General features: G+C 45.4%; 1 protein-coding gene across 3 annotated transcripts in view; it reads right to left on the reverse strand.

Annotated features, from left to right (window-relative positions):
• ARHGAP32 (Rho GTPase activating protein 32) overlaps positions 1–18,895 on the reverse strand; it is a 261,791-nt gene that overhangs the window by 103,337 nt on the left and 139,559 nt on the right. For all 3 annotated transcript variants that reach the window (XM_064470921.1, XM_064470920.1, XM_064470919.1), the window contains one exon: positions 2,085–2,171. In XM_064470921.1, the coding sequence (XP_064326991.1) occupies positions 2,085–2,171 (87 nt within the window). The remainder of the gene's footprint in view (positions 1–2,084; positions 2,172–18,895) is intronic.

An 18,895-nucleotide genomic window follows, 5' to 3' on the forward strand; every position in this document is an offset into this window, starting at 1 on the left:
TTCTGTGGGAAAAAAAGGAAAAGGTGACAGGTTCTATGCCCACCCTTTAAAGTAATGCGGCGAACTCCCAGCGCTTTCATTTTAGCTTAGTTACACTGAATAAGAGGGTAACAGAACTTCTCAGCAGTTGGACATGGTTCACAGCCTCTTATGGGACAGCAGCTCGGCTAAGTCTTGCAGAAGCATCTTCCTTAGCCGAGGCACAGAAATCACCACGCTGTCCCCACACAAATCAAATCTCTGCACTGTATTCTCAGAAACATCCCTGCAAAGCATCGAGATTCTCACAGAGGGGTCAGACAAGCCGCTGGGCAGCTGGGCTCACTTCCATCCGTGCACCATCAACACCTTGCACGCTGTGCGCTGGCTATTTGCTACTCCTGGGGCTTGCTCTTGCACGAGCATATTCTACTGGGTTTATGGACACAATTAAACCTGAAGGTGTCCTGTTAATCTTTAGAGATGTCAGCAAGGTAGGTACAAAGATCAGAAGTGGTATGTTTCAGGTTTAGAGAAAAACTGTTCTATAAAATAATGGCATTTCTGTAGGCCACCTGAAATAGTCAGGAAAGAATCCAAGTCCCATCTCTGCATTAAGCACTGCGAATGCAGTCCCAAACACGAGGTCTCAAAACGTGTTGAAATTCCAATTTCCTTAAGTCCCCTGAAAAGTCTCACTCTCGGTCACTGCACTGCTCTTGGCTGGGACACAGACACGTGTCCACCATTAAACTGCGCCGTGCTGCTTGTTAGCTTGGACTGCTGTTCTAGAAAGTGATTATTTTGTATGAAACTAGCTACAGCTGGGTTAGAGCAGTGCTAGCAAAATGCCCAAACACAGGCAATTTTGAGAGATGTTCACCTTCAGCCTCTCGTCCCTCTCCCAAGAGCACTATTTATATATCCATGTATATATACATTGTGCATGGGTGTACTTGCACCATAAGAGCTGACAACAGAGAGGAATCACTCGGCGTGTTTCTGTCACACTAACTACACTGCTGTAGCTCAGCTTGTGCCAAGCTCCACCTTCAAAAGAGAGCAGGACGCGCTCTCTGAGCACACCACACAGGGTCAGGGCAGAAGAGCAAGCACGCTGCAAATCCACAGCCTGTCTGTGTGTAGCAATGCCGCTGGTACAGTCCAACAGCAAATACTTCCCCACCTCACACGATTCAAATGCAGGCAACACAGGCGTGCCCACTCCATACACTTCCTTTTAGAACCTGAGAAACGGCAGCAGAATCACATAAAGAGCTTTAAAAAGAGGGACAGACGCCACAGTGATTCCCATTGATGTTCAGCATAAATTGATAAGATGGATGCTCAAGAAGTGCCGAGACCAGTCGTGAAAGGAACTGATACGTTAAGAGCAGAAAAATGCTCAAACGCAGGCATCAACTCTCAGCTGAATTTGTCAGTGCAACGTGTCCTACAAACAACAGTTTCATTCAACGTATTAAAATACGATGACCTGTTACGTAGCGCTGTACAAAGTCTCTCTCCCTGTGTTAGCAGGCGGGGAATCGGTGGTACAAAGCAGCAGGTTTATCTGCCCAAAGCATTCTGATACCACAGTAGCAGAGGCAGCAAAAGAATTTCATACCAGATGTCTGGAGACATAACTGGGAACAGATCAAGAATCCCCATCTCCCGGCTGCCAGCAGCACGCCTCGATCAACAAAAATGCTGGCCGGCATTCTCCCTCACGTATTTCCTCTGTTTATGTAGCTGGTGCGTCCGTGTGTCAATGTTCGCTCCCCCCAGCTGACAGGCGTGCGTATGCCGAGTCTAAGCATGCACGATTGTGTCTCTAGGCTAATCGTTGTGCAGCTCTGCGCAAACTGTAGCGAGGATTATTTGCTCTACAGGCTCCTTTTCCTCCCCTCAATGCTCCTTTCCTTAAAATTAGCTGGTCGCAGTACCACAGACAGCATCCTTCTGAGGACCGAGCTCGTCAAGAAGCGGAAAAATCCACACACGCGGCAGAAAAGTGTCGTATCAAAATATTACGAGGCTGTGCTGCCAAACGTAACGCAATACGGTCTGCAAAACGAGGTGGGGGGAGAAAACACGGCATTTACCTGACAAGAGATCTGTACAAGGTAGACCAGTTCCTTGGATTCACAGCCGTTTCTCGTTACTTCATTCTGTTCCTCCGGGAGCGAAAGCTACACCAAGGGGAGGGGGTGGAGAGAAGAGAGAGAGAGAAAGACCAGGTCAGTGAGCAGGAATAAGCCAGGCATGTAATAATGCATGAAGCACAACATCCACATCAACTTGCTCCAAGACATGCTGAGTATCAGGGAATGAGGGAAGCGCTTGTCTGTCTGGAGGTGTCAGATAGAAAATACTCAGCGTTCACGGCTTACACAGAGCCTCGAATGCCATTGGATTTTGGCATCTCACCTGACAGTTTAAAAATAAAAATATGGTTCAAAAATAAAACATTCATAGGAAGGCGAACTGCTCAAGCCAGGGATTAAACCTCTAGCTTAGAAATCTGCAAAATTAATTGTTCACTGAAAATATATCTATAAATATTCATGTATCAGATAACAGAGAATCCCTCCCCCCCCCCGCTGCCCTTTTATTCATTTTTTTTTTACTTTATATGCTCAGGCAGACATTAGATAATAAAACATATCTCCTAATTTCAGTGTTGTCAAGCAATTTACCACAACAGAGAGCTTTATGGCACCATTCATCACATAGAGAGTCATTAAATACAACATCAGGATATGCTTTTTTTTCAGAGCGGTGAGGAGAGATTTAACCGTGTCATTCCTGTACGTGTACCAAGTGCCTCGACCAGTCCTACTGCTAGTCCTGCTACTCCCACTAGCCTTGATACCCTCTACTTAAAATGGCTTATATTTAATCAGCTGCTCGGACAACAGAAATTACAAAGTGATCATGAGCAAGCTAAGACTGTTTGCAAAGCAAATCAAAAAAGTTATCTTCCAAAAAGCTGGTTTTATAAAGGCAAAAGTGATCCTTATCTAGTGCAGAGCCCCAGGAATAGAAAACCATGAAACAATCCCTTAAATACAGAGCAGGATGAGATATCTCAACCTCCCTGCACACGTGCAGCCATCGCTGCTACCTTTACTCCTTGTACGATGGACATTAAGTTGTACAGCGAAAGCACTGCCTACTTGCCAGAAGAGTTATTCGCTTGCTTTCTTAAGCAGAAATGATGCCAGCTTAAAAATAGAAAGCGCTGAAGAAGAGTCCAGGACTTTTTACACAAAGGTCTTTTGGAACAACACTTTCGCTCTTGGAAAATCTGTACATAAAAAAATTAAGTCTGTAAAAAAAACATGATTAGCTAAGACTAAAAAAACCCAACAACAAACGAAAGCAGAAAGGAATAAAAGAGGAAAAATCACGAATTGCTGTATCTTAAGGAATGTAAGCAAGAGAAAATGAGAACTGAGTGATTAGAAGCTGTACCTCCTGAGAAAGAGGGAGGTGTAAGGCCAAGTTCTCTTTCGTACAAATGACCACCGACACCCAGAGCGAATTCAGCTTTCCATTTTGCCAGTACCTCTCTCCTCTTCGTCAGGAAGTTGCGGAGCACACAAATTCAGCATCAGACATAACTTCCTGAATACTAATTTCTTTTCTGATGGCTGCATACAAGATTGCAGATAATTAAACAGATTCTTGGACCAAAGAAAGTCTTTAGATTGCCCTAATTTGTTATACTTTCACAACTTGAAATGTATTTAGAGGAAGAGGGAGCACGTGTGCAAACGCTCACCACTCCCTCTTGCTGCTTATGCAAATAAAACTTTCTCCTGCTTTGTGGCAGTCCTTTTTGGCAAGCAAATGCAAATTTTCCGTCAAAGGATTTGTATCAGAAATCGAGTTTGCGCCTTCGCTGTTGCCTAACAGCGTAGAGCAGTCTAAAAATATTGTACCTACCTGGGGACATCTAAGAGCCTTTCGCTGAGGCTGCTCTTTATGTAACCAGAAGGACATGGGAAGACTTAAAGCACTGTGCAAGCTCTCGAAGATGAAATCCACCCAGTCACCTCCACTTGGATACTACCCCTCTAGAAAACCCACGAAATGTTTCCCTCAGCCACTGCTCCAGCTTCTCCTGTACCACTTTCTCAGCACACTCTCTTTTTCAGCTTCTGGACAGGCTCTTGTTCCACCTATAAACTCTCCCTTCAAAGCGAGCTTCCTTCTGCAAAGCTTTCCAGTGAGAACTTTTAAAGATGTTTATGCACGCTCACATCCTCACAAGGCTGGTGTACAGTGCAGTCCCAGAGATAAATCCTTCCAGCCGCTGCGGAGGATTTTTCACATGGTGAGCTTAATTCCACTAAAAAAAAAGGGCACTCCAGAAAGAGGCAATTCTAAAGATTTCTAGGAGTGACTTCTTGGTGCGTGTAAGAGGGTGTAGCCTGCCGCCATTGATGTGATTAAGTATGACCATTATTTATTTCTGCATTGCACATTCCCGCCCCCCACGCTTTTTCATCATTCTTTACTACCAAATTTCACGTTTAAAGGGCTACTAAGTTCTGAAACTAACAGTTAAAGGAAAAGAAAATAACAAAGCACACAGCAAAGGAAAACTAATACATGGCTGGAGGTATTTTCCACATCTGTCAGGTAACAAGGAGCTCCAGTTCAATCAAACGTGGGTTTCCTACTCGGGGAGAAAAGTTTCCATCCTTTAATCTGCCCTGTGCTTATTTAGGGTACATACACCTACTCTAGCAACCCACAACCTACAGTTGCGTCCCTTAAGCGTAGCAGTGCCAAAGCCCAGCACCGCAGGCTCCGCTTCACGCGGGCAGGCTCCGTCTGCCCGAAACGCCAGCAGCCACGCATGAAACCGCCAACGTACAAAGGCAGCAGCTCCCTAAACATATTCGAGGCCTGATTCTGTGCAACGCGATGCGGGGTAGAAGGTGGTACGGGTCAAGTTAAGACAAAGGTTGAATTGCCTAACCTTTCCTCTTGCGTATACTGTAATTTACACCAGTTTGGACTTGAGTCAAGCCAAGTCTATACATGAACTCTCCAGAAATAGCAAGTGAATCATCTGTAGGCGTGAGGTCCATGTGTGTAGGACGACTAAGTTACAGCAAACATTTCGTTTGAAAGAGCACACCTACCTGAGGATTAACCTACTGATTTATATTCATTGACTTTACACCCGTGTAGCTCTTTCTACTTCAATGCTTCCGAATGTCCCCATTTAGACAAACTCACTGCAGTGAGGCGTGACATTTGAAATCCATTGTATTGCCCTACATATACGCAACTGTTATTTCAGAGTAAAATTGTAAAAGCTAACTGAACTGTTCCTCTTCCTGCAGCCAGCTTCATGCCATCTGAGAGACAGAGAAAGTAGAATTGCATGCACAGGAAAACCTATTGGTTTTACCCTGTAACATAACTGTCCTCGCAGCAAAATACCCTGGAAGATGAATATTTGCTTATATTCCCCGTTCCCCATCTGGCATAATTTTTGTTTTGCTCTGTTAATAGACATGCGTAATCCTCCACCAAAAATCGTGGATGTCATGGTGTTGAAAAGCCTTTCCTCCTGCAGCATCCCTTATAAATGGATCATCCCAGAAAGTACAGGTGCACCTGGGCCTGATTTGAAACCCAGGGAGCACAAAGCAAAGGCCCCTCTTGACCTTAGTGGACTCTGAACACGACTCACAGGCAGAATTTGGTTGGCTCCAAACTGGGAGATTGATTTTTTTCATCTTCTTAAAGGACAGACCAAAGACAGCTGGGTCTCAAGGATACCCCTGGAAGAGCTTCAACATGTATCATCTGTGATAGCCAAAATTATCTATAAATAGCATTTATGGTAACTCATCAAAGTGTTAAACAGCATAGTTTATATATATGGCTTGACATAGAGCCCGAAATGGTCATTTTTCACATGCAAAATGGCTGTCAAACCTCCTGAACCCGATAAACAACTATGATGCATTAGGCTCTGTCAGGTTCATTCATTATGGGAATATGTATGCTTAGCCAGCACAAGTGGAACGACTGACTTATAATTCCGGATTACGGTATCCTCACCTTTTCAGTGGTAGCATGTTATGCTACGCAAAGAAAGGCTTAAAGACGGTCCTACGAACTCATCACACGAACAGGTGTACGGGTAACTCGGAGTGCTATGAACATTACGTCAAGGAATCGCTCAAATTTGTCTTCACACAGGTAGAGACAAGCTTGCGAGTGTCCACTCCGCCTTTCTGCACACACCCACGACGAGCCGACGAGCGCATTAACTCCTGGAGCAGGCAGGCAATTCCTCATCCACCTGCACACTCACGCTGCCGCTCTGCGCAGCTGACTAGCAAGAGCTGCGGTTCCTAACCCAACGCCGTGCCGAACGGCGGGCGACGGTAACAAACCAAAGAGCGGGGAAGACTTCCAAGAGCAGGAGGCCGCTGGAGACGCGATCAGGATCTCACAGGACCAATCCGCGCTGACAGTAACAAGTTCACCTCGGTGACTTGAAAGGCAAGATTAAGCTACGTGCCAGGTTCACGTACAAGTTTGCCCAAAAGAGCAGTGCTTGCTAGCCGAGCCTTCATCGATCGTGTATTATATAGCTTAAAAATGCGCCTAGTTCATGCGGTGGCCCCCCTGTCTGAGAAAAAGCAGCTCATCTCCAATAAGCTACAGATAAAGACAGCGATGACAGGAGTCTCCTGCAGAGGATAATTTATTGGTTATTCCTCTTGTAGAGAGAAACAGCCACGAAGTAAACAGGGGAGTAAGTTATGATATGGCACATTCAGAAGTCTTATTCAAAAGTTTTACAGAGTGCAATTCTGTGCGAGTGCATTTCTCTTCCAGAACAGGGGTTAACAAGAACAAAACAAGAACAAAACACTCTCATCTCTCCTTTCCCGAGCGGCTTTGGAAGCTCCCTTCGGCTCTCCCTCCAAGAATAATCCTTGCACCAACCTCTGGCAGGTCTGTGCTTGGAGCAAAGCAGCAGGCGTTTTAAAGACTCATTTCTTTCTCTGGAGCTCCACAATTTCAAGCCTACCGTGAACCTGTCTGGAAGGCGCAAGGGACCTGCCACGCTCCCCGCACAGAGATCCAAAACGCAAGGGCTGGCGACTGCGGAGAGGATTTTAATTAAGAGCAGAGGCAGCTTTTAAGTGGCCCTGTTTCATAAGCGTGTTTCACTTGTCAGTGTGACCGCAGGCAGAAAAATAATGAAGAATGCAACACCAAAACTTTTAAAAAATCATTTCAAGGAGAAGCCTACATAAGTCTGTGGCCAACACTAGGAATGATGGCTACTAAATTAAAGTGCCAAATCCTCACCAGGTGAGAGCTGGCTTTGCTTTGCAAGGGCAACGGGGCTGTGTCCGCCCCTCCGAGCCGTGCCTCTGCCTCTGATGTCAAAGTAAGCTCCTTTAGATAGCTTTGGTTTTAATTTCCTTGTTTCCCTTGTTCGCTAAGTGATGTTAACTCCATCAACCAGCTCTCCTGAGGAAAGGACAGCTTCTGCAAGGCTCACGAAGCATACATTTGATTTGTCTATAAAACTTCATCTTCTGCTTCGTGAAGCCACAAACACTTGCTCTTGGTCTCGCTCGCACACACGTATCTCAACAAGTAACGCAGAGCCGCTGGCGGAGAGCCGGCATGTGGAAGAGCACATAAAGAAAAGGTTACAAGAGCTCTGGCGAACCCACCCTGTGTGTTTGGTAACTAACGCCGCGAACGTGCCTTGCTTCCAATGACATGACTCCTTTTGTACGGTGGTGCTATCTAAAGCTTAAAGTCTTGTGGCTAAAAAAAAATTAAAAAATTAAAAAAACCCAAGGAACAGAACGGAAAATAAAACACCCAAATCCCACCCCTCAATGGAAGTAGAGATAAGGTTAGAATTTTACGTGGAAGGTATTAAATAAATAGATGATAATCAATTAGAGAATTAAAATGATAGACTCGGAAAATATGCTTGAGTCCTCCTCCCTCAAAAGCTTCTCCCTATCTGTTGCCAGCTAGAAGGAGCAAAATCATTGCTCCCAAACTCCAAACCTGCCTGCACCGCCATGCTTTAAATAAACCCCTCCACCAAGAAACCATCTCAGGGCAGAGGTGTGGAGCCTGCGCTGACTTGGGGCATCACTGGGAAGACTGGAGAGCAGCAAAAGACTGTGGAGTAACTCTTACAAGATCTTGGAGTCGATTTCAATATTCAACACAGCATCTCCCAAGCTCTTATCTGAATTCCTCTGAAAACGATGCGCTGACTGGGAGCCAGTAGAAAGCCTAAAAGTCTACGGTTTATGCATGAACTGTATTTGCACACTGGTGACTGGCTCCTGCAAAAAGTTTTAGTGTCACTATGAGTCCATAATCGACACGATATTAAGCCACAGGGAGCAGTTACTAGCTCTGCCAGCAACACGTAAGCACCATCACACGTATCCATTGCCAAGCCTGAGCCGGCAAGACACATTTCTGGCATCTCGTACCCAGATGCTGACAGAACCACGCCTGTCGCCGACGCTGAACGGCACGTGCATCTCCCGAGGTGTTCCCCAACACGCGGTCCTGCCCGTGACCGGCTTTGATCTGCGTGCACGAAGGGCAACGCGTGCATTATCGCCGTAAAACCTGCTGTGAAGCAACGGACAAATTGCGCCTACCTTCGCATAACGTAACGCAAATGCACATTCTTCTCATGTGAAAATCGCATTTCATGGCCAAAGTCATTAAGTACACGAAATGAATGCAGCTGCTTTCCGCGGATTAAGAGAGGTTGGAAGTTTGCTATAAAGCACAGGCGACGTGAGCCTCATTAGCAGAGCCGCCCAGGGGAGGTTTAGGTTGGAGATTAGGAAAAATTTCTTCACTGCGAAGTGGTCAGGCCCTGGCAGAGGCTGCCCAGAGAGGTGGGGGAGTCACCGTCCCTGGGGGGGTTCAAAACCTGTGCAGATGTTGCCCTTGGGGACATGGTTTAGGAGGCCTGGGGGTGTTGGGTTGATGGTTGGACTTGATGATCCTAGAGGTCTTTTCCAACCTTAACAATTCTATGATTCTATGCCACAACCTGTCCATCCACAGCCCCACACAACCGACGGGCACAGCGGTCCAGGCAGGAGGAAGAGGATGTGAAGAGGCAGAAGGCAATGGATCAGCCGCAGGGGCGAGCATAAACCTCAGCAGGTTTCATCGCAAACACAGCACACATCTGTAGGAACCTCGAGGAGCGAAGAGATGGCAAGAATGCTGAAGAAGTGTCTTTTGCCAGGAGTTTTAAGTCAGTGGAAAGGCTGATGCTTTTCCTGGCAGAGGATGTGTCATTGTTCCAAGGAAACCTGGTAATCTTTTTACGTTTTTCCGAGATGGAATTTAAGGTTAACTCCCTGGCGAACGCAGCCAGACACATGCAACTGAACTTTCTGCCGCTCATACTCAGCCACAGCAAAAGCTCATTAAGTTTCCCAAACCACTATTACATCTGATAATTTTTTCTGACAGTATTAGGAGTGGACTTTTCTTTTTTCTTTCTAAACCACCACACTTCTAGTGTCTCCTTGATGTCTGTCCTCTCGTTAATTTACGATGTTTGTGCAGTTTAGCAAATCAGACGAGGGAATAACCACAGGACAAATGCCACCTTTATGCATCACTTTGGAATGTATGTATTGGGTGAAAAGTATGCCCGATGGTCAAGAGTAAGAAATATGAGGCTAATTTTCCTGTGAAATATTTCTGTTTTATTAAAAAAAAAAATAATTCTAGGGCCCAAATATCCTTGGGACAAACCCTGAAGAAATTAAAAGCCTTAACACTGATCAAACTCAGAGATGCAGACTCATTATAAGAAAAACTCTTGTTACCTCTCTCGGCTCCAGTCCCTTTCTCTCACAATACTTTCACTATCTCCTAAATCACCCTGGTGATTCGAACACCGCTTAATCCTCATTTACCCGAGTCCACTACTTACATCAGTTTGTCCTGTAATGGGGCACCTTCAAGACCCATTTTCTGATATATTTGAAGCTATTATTGTATTAAATTTGAAATTTTAGGTTGGCAAATCTTTTTACACAGAGAAACATTTTCCAACTAATTACTCTGACAGCATAAGTGTATTTATCTGGTCTTTTTTTTCCTCTGTCCAGATTTATCTTGCTAAATGTGCTAATTATACTCCCACATAGTTTCCCATCTTCTCCTGCTTTCTCCTTTTCATACCAAACTGTTGCTTCAGAGCAGGAAAAGAACATTTCCGACAGAGCGGCTTCTTTACCCAAGCACAAATATCCTGAAGCGATGATGAGAGCGAAGACAAGAAAATGTTTAAAGAATATTTTTATATCTGAAACTCAATTTCTCCACCGCTATTTGAAATCATCCCTTTGAAATCTCAAAAGCGGTACCCAAGAGTAGCAAAAAAATATCAAACAGAGCTCAACGAGACAAAAAAAGAAAGCGCACCTCCCGTAACGCCCCACAGATCGCTACTCCAAGCTAACGGCAGCGTGACAAAATCACTCGCCACACGTCTGAACTGCTCGGAGCACGGGGTGTTATATAGTATCTCTGGACCATCCATGAAACACCGCAGGCCTGCCGCACTCAGCCGTAACCAGCACCAGGGTAAGAGATGCGCGAGCAAAGCTCTCCCACGGCGGCTGAATTTCCACGTCAGTTTTGCAAAGTGCGCGTGATACGACTGTGTAGAAGCAGCGCACGGATTATTTCTGGCCAGGTAAGTTTGGTAACATTGACGCTGAGGTTCACTGCGCAGTTCAACTTCGTATTTGGATGCTGGATTAAACTCGGATGCACCTCTGCAGTAAAAAGGCAAAATGCTCCCATGAGGATATTCTGGTTTTTCCCCATGGATTGAGCAGAGTACAACAGAACCATAGACTCATTAAGGTTGGAAAAGGCCTCTAGGATCATCAAGTCCAACCCCCAACCCAACACCCCCAGGCCTCCTAAACCATGTCCCCAAGGGCCACGTCTACATGGTGTTTGAACCCCCCCAGGGACGGTGACTCCCCCACCTCTCTGGGCAGCCTGTGCCAGGGCCTGACCGCTCTGGCAGGGAAGGCATTTTCCCTCATCTCCAACCTAAACCTCCCCTGACACAGCTTGAGGCCGTTCCCTCTCGTCCTGTCACTGGTGACTTGGGAGCAGAGACCAGCCCCCCCCTCACTCCAGCCCCTCTCAGGCAGCTGCAGAGAGCGAGAAGGGCTCCCCTCAGCCCCCTCTTCCCCAGGCTAAGAAATATCATGGGATCTAATGGAAAACATCATGGGAACATGTAAGGAGGGTACTAGTGACTGAGGTGAATTTAATGCTGGCTTAAATTCTCTTCCTAGCAGGCACAAGTTCACATCAAATCACAGGTGTACTCGGAAGGCTGAATTTTATGCAAGTACAAGCACTAAGTAAATTTTAAAGGTTGTGGGACGTGCATTTTGCCTGCAGTTACTTTCAGAAGTGTTTTAAGCTTGCAAATCACATGAGACAGTTCTTTCCTGTGGAAGCATGATTATTCAGCAGTCAGCATCCCTTCAACTGAGCTTCTCCTTCAAGACTAATAAATCGTTTATAAATACGCGCAGCTAGAGAAAAGGGCAGATACGAACTCCACAGCAGGATCCTTGAGGTGCTTTAATCATACTGGATGCAATAATAGTTCCGTATCTGCCTTATACGCACAAGATCAGGTCTCCTTTGGGTTGTTTTGTTGTTTTGTTTTTAACACAAGCTTCCAATGAGGTCATGCATGCACGCTGCGCACCTCGGTACTTCTGAGAGAGGCTAGACCAGCTGTGACACTCCTTGAGCTCCTTCACAATCAAAACAATTGCAGAGGATAACTTTAAAGACAGAGGAGAGTATGCTGGGCACCCATGTGCACACTAGAACGCGTGAAAAACAGAGCTCCTGCGGTGCGACTAGCTGCTGCAACCGCTTAGATACACATCCACCTGAGCTCTCTCGCGGAGAGCTGGCAAACGCCGTCCCTTTAAGATGGCAGAAAGAGGGACATCTCATGAGATTTCATTACTCCTGGATCTGGCATCTGATTTAAAGGTTGGCTCCAGAATGCAGTGCTGGACAAAGGTCACTAAGGCTGTTCCCACTGCCGCTCACAGGCTTTTTAGTGGCGTGCCTTCAGAGCAGGCAGCTGCCCTCGCTCAGGCAATGCAGAGGAATATCCCCAATAGATGGGCTGAAAAATACACGGCACCTACATACAAGCAGTAGCCAGCTTCAGACTGAAAGCCAACGGAAGCTTTTAGCCCTGACTCAAGTTATCAGCGTCGCTCTGACGGGTGTTGATTCCCGTTACATTACTCTAGCTGAGAATGATGATTTTATTTTCCTGGTGATGAATACACCTCGCTCACTAGGCGCGTGTGTATACGCAGGCCCAGAAGCATCCCCTTGCCAGGATGAATTTGCATAGGTACAACGACACGCAGTGCTGGGGATGGGGCGCTCATGTAACCACGTGCCAGGAAAGACCCCACTGCAAACGCAGCAGCTTCAGACCTGATATTTTTAGGTTTACCTTAGTGACCGGTGCAAAAAAGTTCTGCTCTGAGTATTAAAGGTGGTCTATTAGACAAAGAGTAAAAGATAGGGCATGTTAAGGAACATTAATCAGCTACGCCAGCAATACAAACCAAACGTGAAACCCGGCAAAACGCTTGCATTTCTGTTGCGCACAGCAAGAGGAGATGGAAGGCAGTTCCTGCTCACGTCTACCCTTTCCAACCTCCCATGCAGCTCTGGAGAGGCGGATCCTCCCCATGCCACGCTACCCACGCCTGCTATTGTAACGCTGCTCTCGGACATGAAGCACAGCGGGATCTACCTTGTGCCTCTCAAGATGAAATCAGGAGTCACCTTGACAGAATTTAACTCTCACAGCAGTCAGGAATGTGTGACTTGGAAAGAGCTCACTTGCAATCCCTGATTCCAGGTTGAGCTGCCAACACGGGCTGCTTCTCTATATGCTGCTGGAGTTTGTTTTAATTCTTAAGCCAAGAATATTTGATGCCTAAGCTAGTTGAGACAGAAAATCTCCAAGAGTTGCATCAGAGATATTTTCCCCAGATTTTCCCGTATTAAGTTGCAAATGTTTTCTCATGTGGTCTCGCCCTTTTATTTCCTCTAAATGTGTAAGAAGGTCAATCTTCATCAGCAATGAAATATTCATAAAAACTTCTTAGGCGCAGCCATTAGGGACTCCATTAGGCAAAAACAACTTCTTAGGGCCTGAAAACAGAACGTTTTCATGAAGTTAAAATACCTGATGTTATTAAAAACAAACTAACGAACACCCCCTCCGAGCGGCCGCATGTAGAGCAGTGCCTCGGGCACTTGATGATTGGCAAAGAGGACATAAGATTCTGGAACGCTCCGTAAGCTGAATTTGCCACCTGTGGGTTTTTTCTGGTTGGAATTTGGTGGGTTTGTCCTTTGTCTTTAAAGCCCTGTACGAACTTCCTCGCTCCATGCATTCCAGGCTGTGGAAATAATGGCCATCAGAGAAACTAGGCCTTATTAGAGACAAAACTTTTTACGTTAAAGCCACTAGGCTAAAAACTGCTTGCCACCTTAGTTGGGTGAAACCTGGATTTTCTGGCTCCTTCGTATGAAGCAGCACCTATCTCGCTTGTAACGAAATCTGGGAAGACATGGGAGAAATACGGAACTATTACCAGATTTGCTTCACAGTTTTCTTTCCCATGTGGTTTTTTTGCTTCCACGATAACCTCATTTTCATCTCGTTTTCTCATGGGGGAAACTACTTCCAGCCCCTGGGGTTTCAGAAGACAACAGAACATGACACTAAGCAGCGGCGCTCACGCAACCGTCTGCTGCGGACACAGGGCGGCTGTACTTTTGCCAGACGTACAACGGGGTAATAAGTTACACATGGTGACAACATGGAAAGTCCCTGCATTCAGTAACTGTGGCCACAGTCGGGAAATCACTGCCAGAGCATGTCGCAGAGTAGGGGTGGCTGCAGGCAATCATGTTCCTTCTGCAAACTCATCCTCAAGAGGGCTTATTAGGCCATACCCAACACCACGCTAACCAGGCTCCAGCAGCCCTGAAGCACAGGAGTAAACGTGTGTGTGCTCTGCTGCACGGACTTGTGCTTCAGGGATTAAGAACTAGAAGGTAGATGAACAGAATCGGTTACTGACTCTTTCTGACCACCGAGCGACATACTGTGGGATAAAACACAATGGGAAAAAACAGTCTTGTTAGCACACCTACGATGGAAATCAAAACCACAGCTATTGCAAAGAAAGCTTGTAGGGTAAGCCCAGCCCCAGAGACGGGAACGCATCTGGTTTCAGTAAACACAGAGCCTCTGTTATGGCATGTTGTTGATTAAATGATTGTTTTCTTGTTTGGAGAAAACAGAGCATTCCACTTTGACAGGCACAGAAGGATGTGCGATGTCTTCTTGCTCCACAGGCTCAGTATTTTCACAGAGCACGCTGAAGCATCGACACCCTGGCCAGCCTTGCTGGAGGAAAGCAACGATGGGCGCGTTGCCTGTAGCCTCCACGTGGCCTGCTGTACAGACGTCAGGGCTCACAAGGAGAGGAAGGAAAGCAGTAAGTGTAGTGCAGGTAAAAGGAAATTAAAATGATCTTGAGGTACACGATTTACCTCTTTCAAATTCATTTTCCATAAAACAGTGTCACATAAATGAAACATTTCCTTAACAAAAGCGATTGCAAGGATGTGTTAAAAGACTAAGGGTATAGGTTCCCATTAATATGACACTGCTGTCAAAACACAATTACAAACCTTGCAGCAATCCCTGGCACAGATACCTCCAGGTACAATAAACCAGGCCCCAGGCAGAGGGTTTGGTTTGGTTTCGATGTAAAAGAGCCTGAACACATCTTTGAGTGCCTTTACAGAAAGAGCCTTTTAGAGCACATCATGCAAACAGCGTTTCTGGCCCAGGCAGAAGATTTTGAACAACTTCTGTTTCAAACTTCAGATATTCGACTCTGAAGCTGCACAGTGCTTGTTAGGAGCTTGGCCCCTGGGTCTTCAGAGCATATCAAGTTGTTGCCTATGAATTACAGCTTTTAAAATGTGAAAGATAAAACAAAGAAAGAAACAAACAGAAAACCCACTACTCACAGAAGTGTTTTGTAAGGAATCAGTGTAAGAAAAAAGCCATGAGTCAAACCAATAGATTCCAAATAATTGATTTAAACCCCACAGCTGCCGAATTCTGTGTGTGAGAAGCACTGCCATGCAAACAGGGCACTATTTTAAAAGCAGCTAGACGGAACAGCTCTCGTTACCCTGCTCTGACTGCTCAGCCAAACACAAACACGTAAATAAAATGCAAAAAAAGCTCTTGGCTTCTCTGACTTACAGCAAATATTAAGCTCAGATTTTTGAGTAACACAGGCACTGTATCACCAGCTCTTACTTGTCACACTAACCAAGAACTCACACGAAAGGTGTCTCTCGGTCTGATGCAAGTAACAGAGGGGGGAAAAAAAAAAGTACGTGAAGAGATTCCCTTTAGTCACATATGCAAATCTGGGTGCAAGGGATAAAAGGCTCAGCGGGCCCTATGAAAAGCAATGAGCAAAGATAGGCAGGAAATAGGAAGTGGTTTAAGTCCAACTCTCCTACACAAAAGACAAGCAGAGCTGAGCCAGCACAAAGGGAGAAGTTACGACACATCCTAAAAGCTTACAGTGAGTTACCATTTCCAAATGAAGGAGCAATGGTAATTCTCGTAACTATTTTGCTGGGGTCTTGTAGATGCTTTGCACCGATTTGCACCGCTCACTGAGAGCTTGGAACGGCTCTAAGCTGCCTGTGGCAGGAATTTCAGAGGTAGGCACGTGGGCAAAGCCATTCCTAGAAAGCCCAGATGCTGATCTTGTCCGGTTAATAATTTACTGGCTATGAATGAAATAAAAAATGCATGTAATCTTGTAAAACTTATCTGTCTCCTGTATATTTTTCTATGGTTCCTGTCAGCATGGCATCTGTGTATTATGTGTCCCTGCACCTGATTAAAGATTTACCCAGAACTATGTTTCGCTTGCATACGTATCTGCATCAAAGAGAAACACGTAATAAAGGTTTACAACGTTATCCAGACAGAATTCCAGAGTCAATATGCATCTCTTTACCAATAGTTATCACTTCATATGCCAAGGATTATTTTTAAAGAAAGATTCATGTAAGATCAAAGGAAAGGAAATAAATTATAAAAACGTCTCATTTTAAGAAGAAACCCTTGCTAAGCCTACCCTCATAACAAAGGAAGTGTTCTAGGCGTTATTAGCAAGCAACACTTTGGAACGCATCTAGCACCGTGAAATGCAACACGCTCTTTTTTTTACTGGCCTCTTGTTTCTCTAGTTTGCAGGAGATAGGCTAGAAGTTTAAAAACGTGCGTCTGAGGAGCCATTCACTTCTGCTGAGGCAGGAAACCACTACTGGGATGTTCCCCAGCCCCACTCCCAGTTAATTCCTTATACCTCATTAATATAGCTTTAAGGGTGAATTCCTCAGTACAAAAATCTTCCAAAAGGCCACAGGTTAATCTCTGGAAGAGCAGCCACGGTTATCCTTAGCTTTAAAATCTGTAATGTAAGACAGTCTACACAAAAATGCAATAACCTCCCCCTTTAAACTACATCTGATCATTCTGCAAAGAAAACACTGCCTGGGAAATTGCAATCTGATTCATTCTTTATCATCACATTAGCATTTGGTGCCATCCTTAAGGCATTCTTCCAGCTGTTTTTATTTTAGCATTATTCTTATATTGTGCAAGTAAACAAAAAGGATCTTATATCACGTATAGAGGATCTCTGAAAGGCTCTGTACTACTTACCCCTGCTACAATGATCTATTCTTTCCATGGATGGGATCCCTAGCCAAGGCCCAACAGTTCCAGGTCTCTCCGTAGCTTCCCAGCAGCTAATTGAAAAAACCTTCCAGGCATCAGCTCCGAAACGCAAGAACTCCAGGCTAGCAAAATCAAATTAAACTCCCCACATTCGGTTCACTCGCTCTCCTCTCTTCCTGGTGCCGCTGCTTCTTCAGATGAACGTGCCTATGAATAGCATTTAAGATCTGCCTCCATAGCCCTGTTAGCCGTTTCCACACTGCCCATTTCATGCTCAATTTGCACTGTAGAGAAATCAGTGGTGTTCCTTTCTCTCTCGCTCGCTCTCTCATTGGAAAGGTCCCACAAGACAAGCCGTGGAGTTTAACAAGAGCCAAGAGAAACAGAGAGGGAGGGAATGCATGCAGGGATTGTGTTCAGGCGCGGCATAGAAGTCTGCTGCTACAGCTCGAAAGAAAAAAAAAAAAAGAGACAGCAAACTGCCATCACATGCCTGAAACCCAGCACAGTTTAAGGCAAGCTGATTCCTCATCGTTCGTTCTTTTCCACCGGTATCAAACTGCTCCGAGCTAAAGCTCCGTGAAATTCCTCTCTGGTCCCTGGTGCTGTGCAAACTGCAAATCAGCGCAGGATGTGTGCCCTAATGCCGAGGTACAAGGGTTCTCTGTTCACTGTACATATTCCCTAAAGAAAACAAGTATTTAAATGATGAAAAGTTTGCTGTCAAAATCTTCCCCATTCAGTTAACAGCCTAAATATGTTAGCTCGTCCAAGGGGTCCCTACTATGGCCATAGAATGAGTGATCCTTAGGCATCTGCAAAATCAAATTTTGCAGATCATTATTCACTGCCAGGATTTTATCATTCAGCACCTGAGCACTGATAACCGCTAACAAGGAGCCCACCCCTTCCTCTCAGCCCAAAATCTGGGGCTCATGTCTAAGCGTGCAAGGTCATTTAACCATTCAAAGAACTACTGGTTCTAACGAACACATCATGGGATACTACTACTGCAATTTCACAGCACTTCTGCTAGTCCAGAATATCGAGGTCTAGCCATTTCTCTTTTCAGAAAGAGGCATTTTGCAAATTACTGACCATGTAAGTGCTTCTAGTTATAGCCAGTCTACCCTTGCCTGGCATTTATTTCACCATTGAAGGGTAGGGAACACAATTAGCTCCCTCTTCTCACATCTTTGCTTCTGAAATCTTAATATACGACAGGTTCTTAGCACAACCTCATGCCTCTATTACTATGCTTGGCCGAGGAGCTCCGTGTCCAAATTCTAGTTTAATTTTGCCGTCCAATTCAGGGAAGTTGTAGAAGATACGAGACAGGGTGAAGTCCGTTCTCAGAAGCTGCAGGCTACTGCCAGTGCCATCCTCTTTCAAAAGCCAGTAAGGGCTTTTACCCTGAACACGTCAGAAGTCCGCCTTGTATTTAATTTCTTACTATTGGACACTCTGTTTGAAGTGGCTACTTTGCTCGGGCTGCTACCGCCAGTCTCGGAGATGGGCTGGCCAGCACAAAAACTGACAGCAAATGATCACAGCAGCATCTCACGGCGTTGGCACAGTGGCTGTTCCATTAACACCGCGCATTAGGAATTTCCCGTAAGTTCACGTTTTAAGTCTAACTCTGCAGAGCACAGAATTTAAACGAAGTCTCTTCTTGCACACTTTTCATATTCATTTCTCTAACAAGCGGAGTCTGCGATGCAGCGAGGTGGTGGTGAACTATGCTCATTCCCACCCTGATACCCGTTCTCTCCTGCCCATGTGCAATTCTCCCCATTTTCCGTTTGCTGCCCTCACTGACAACAAACTTGCATCTATTTTAGACGCTCCCTAGTCCACACCCTATGGGGTGGTGTAACGCATACAACCTCGATGCCCAAAAAGCATCTTCACGTGACTTAGAAGACAATTCACCAGTTCTCATTTCTCACGTGTGTACAATAGTATAGCCCAGCATAGTAT

Source organism: Phalacrocorax carbo, chromosome 21 (genome assembly GCF_963921805.1).
Source record: "Phalacrocorax carbo chromosome 21, bPhaCar2.1, whole genome shotgun sequence".
Classification (NCBI taxonomy): domain Eukaryota; kingdom Metazoa; phylum Chordata; class Aves; order Suliformes; family Phalacrocoracidae; genus Phalacrocorax; species Phalacrocorax carbo.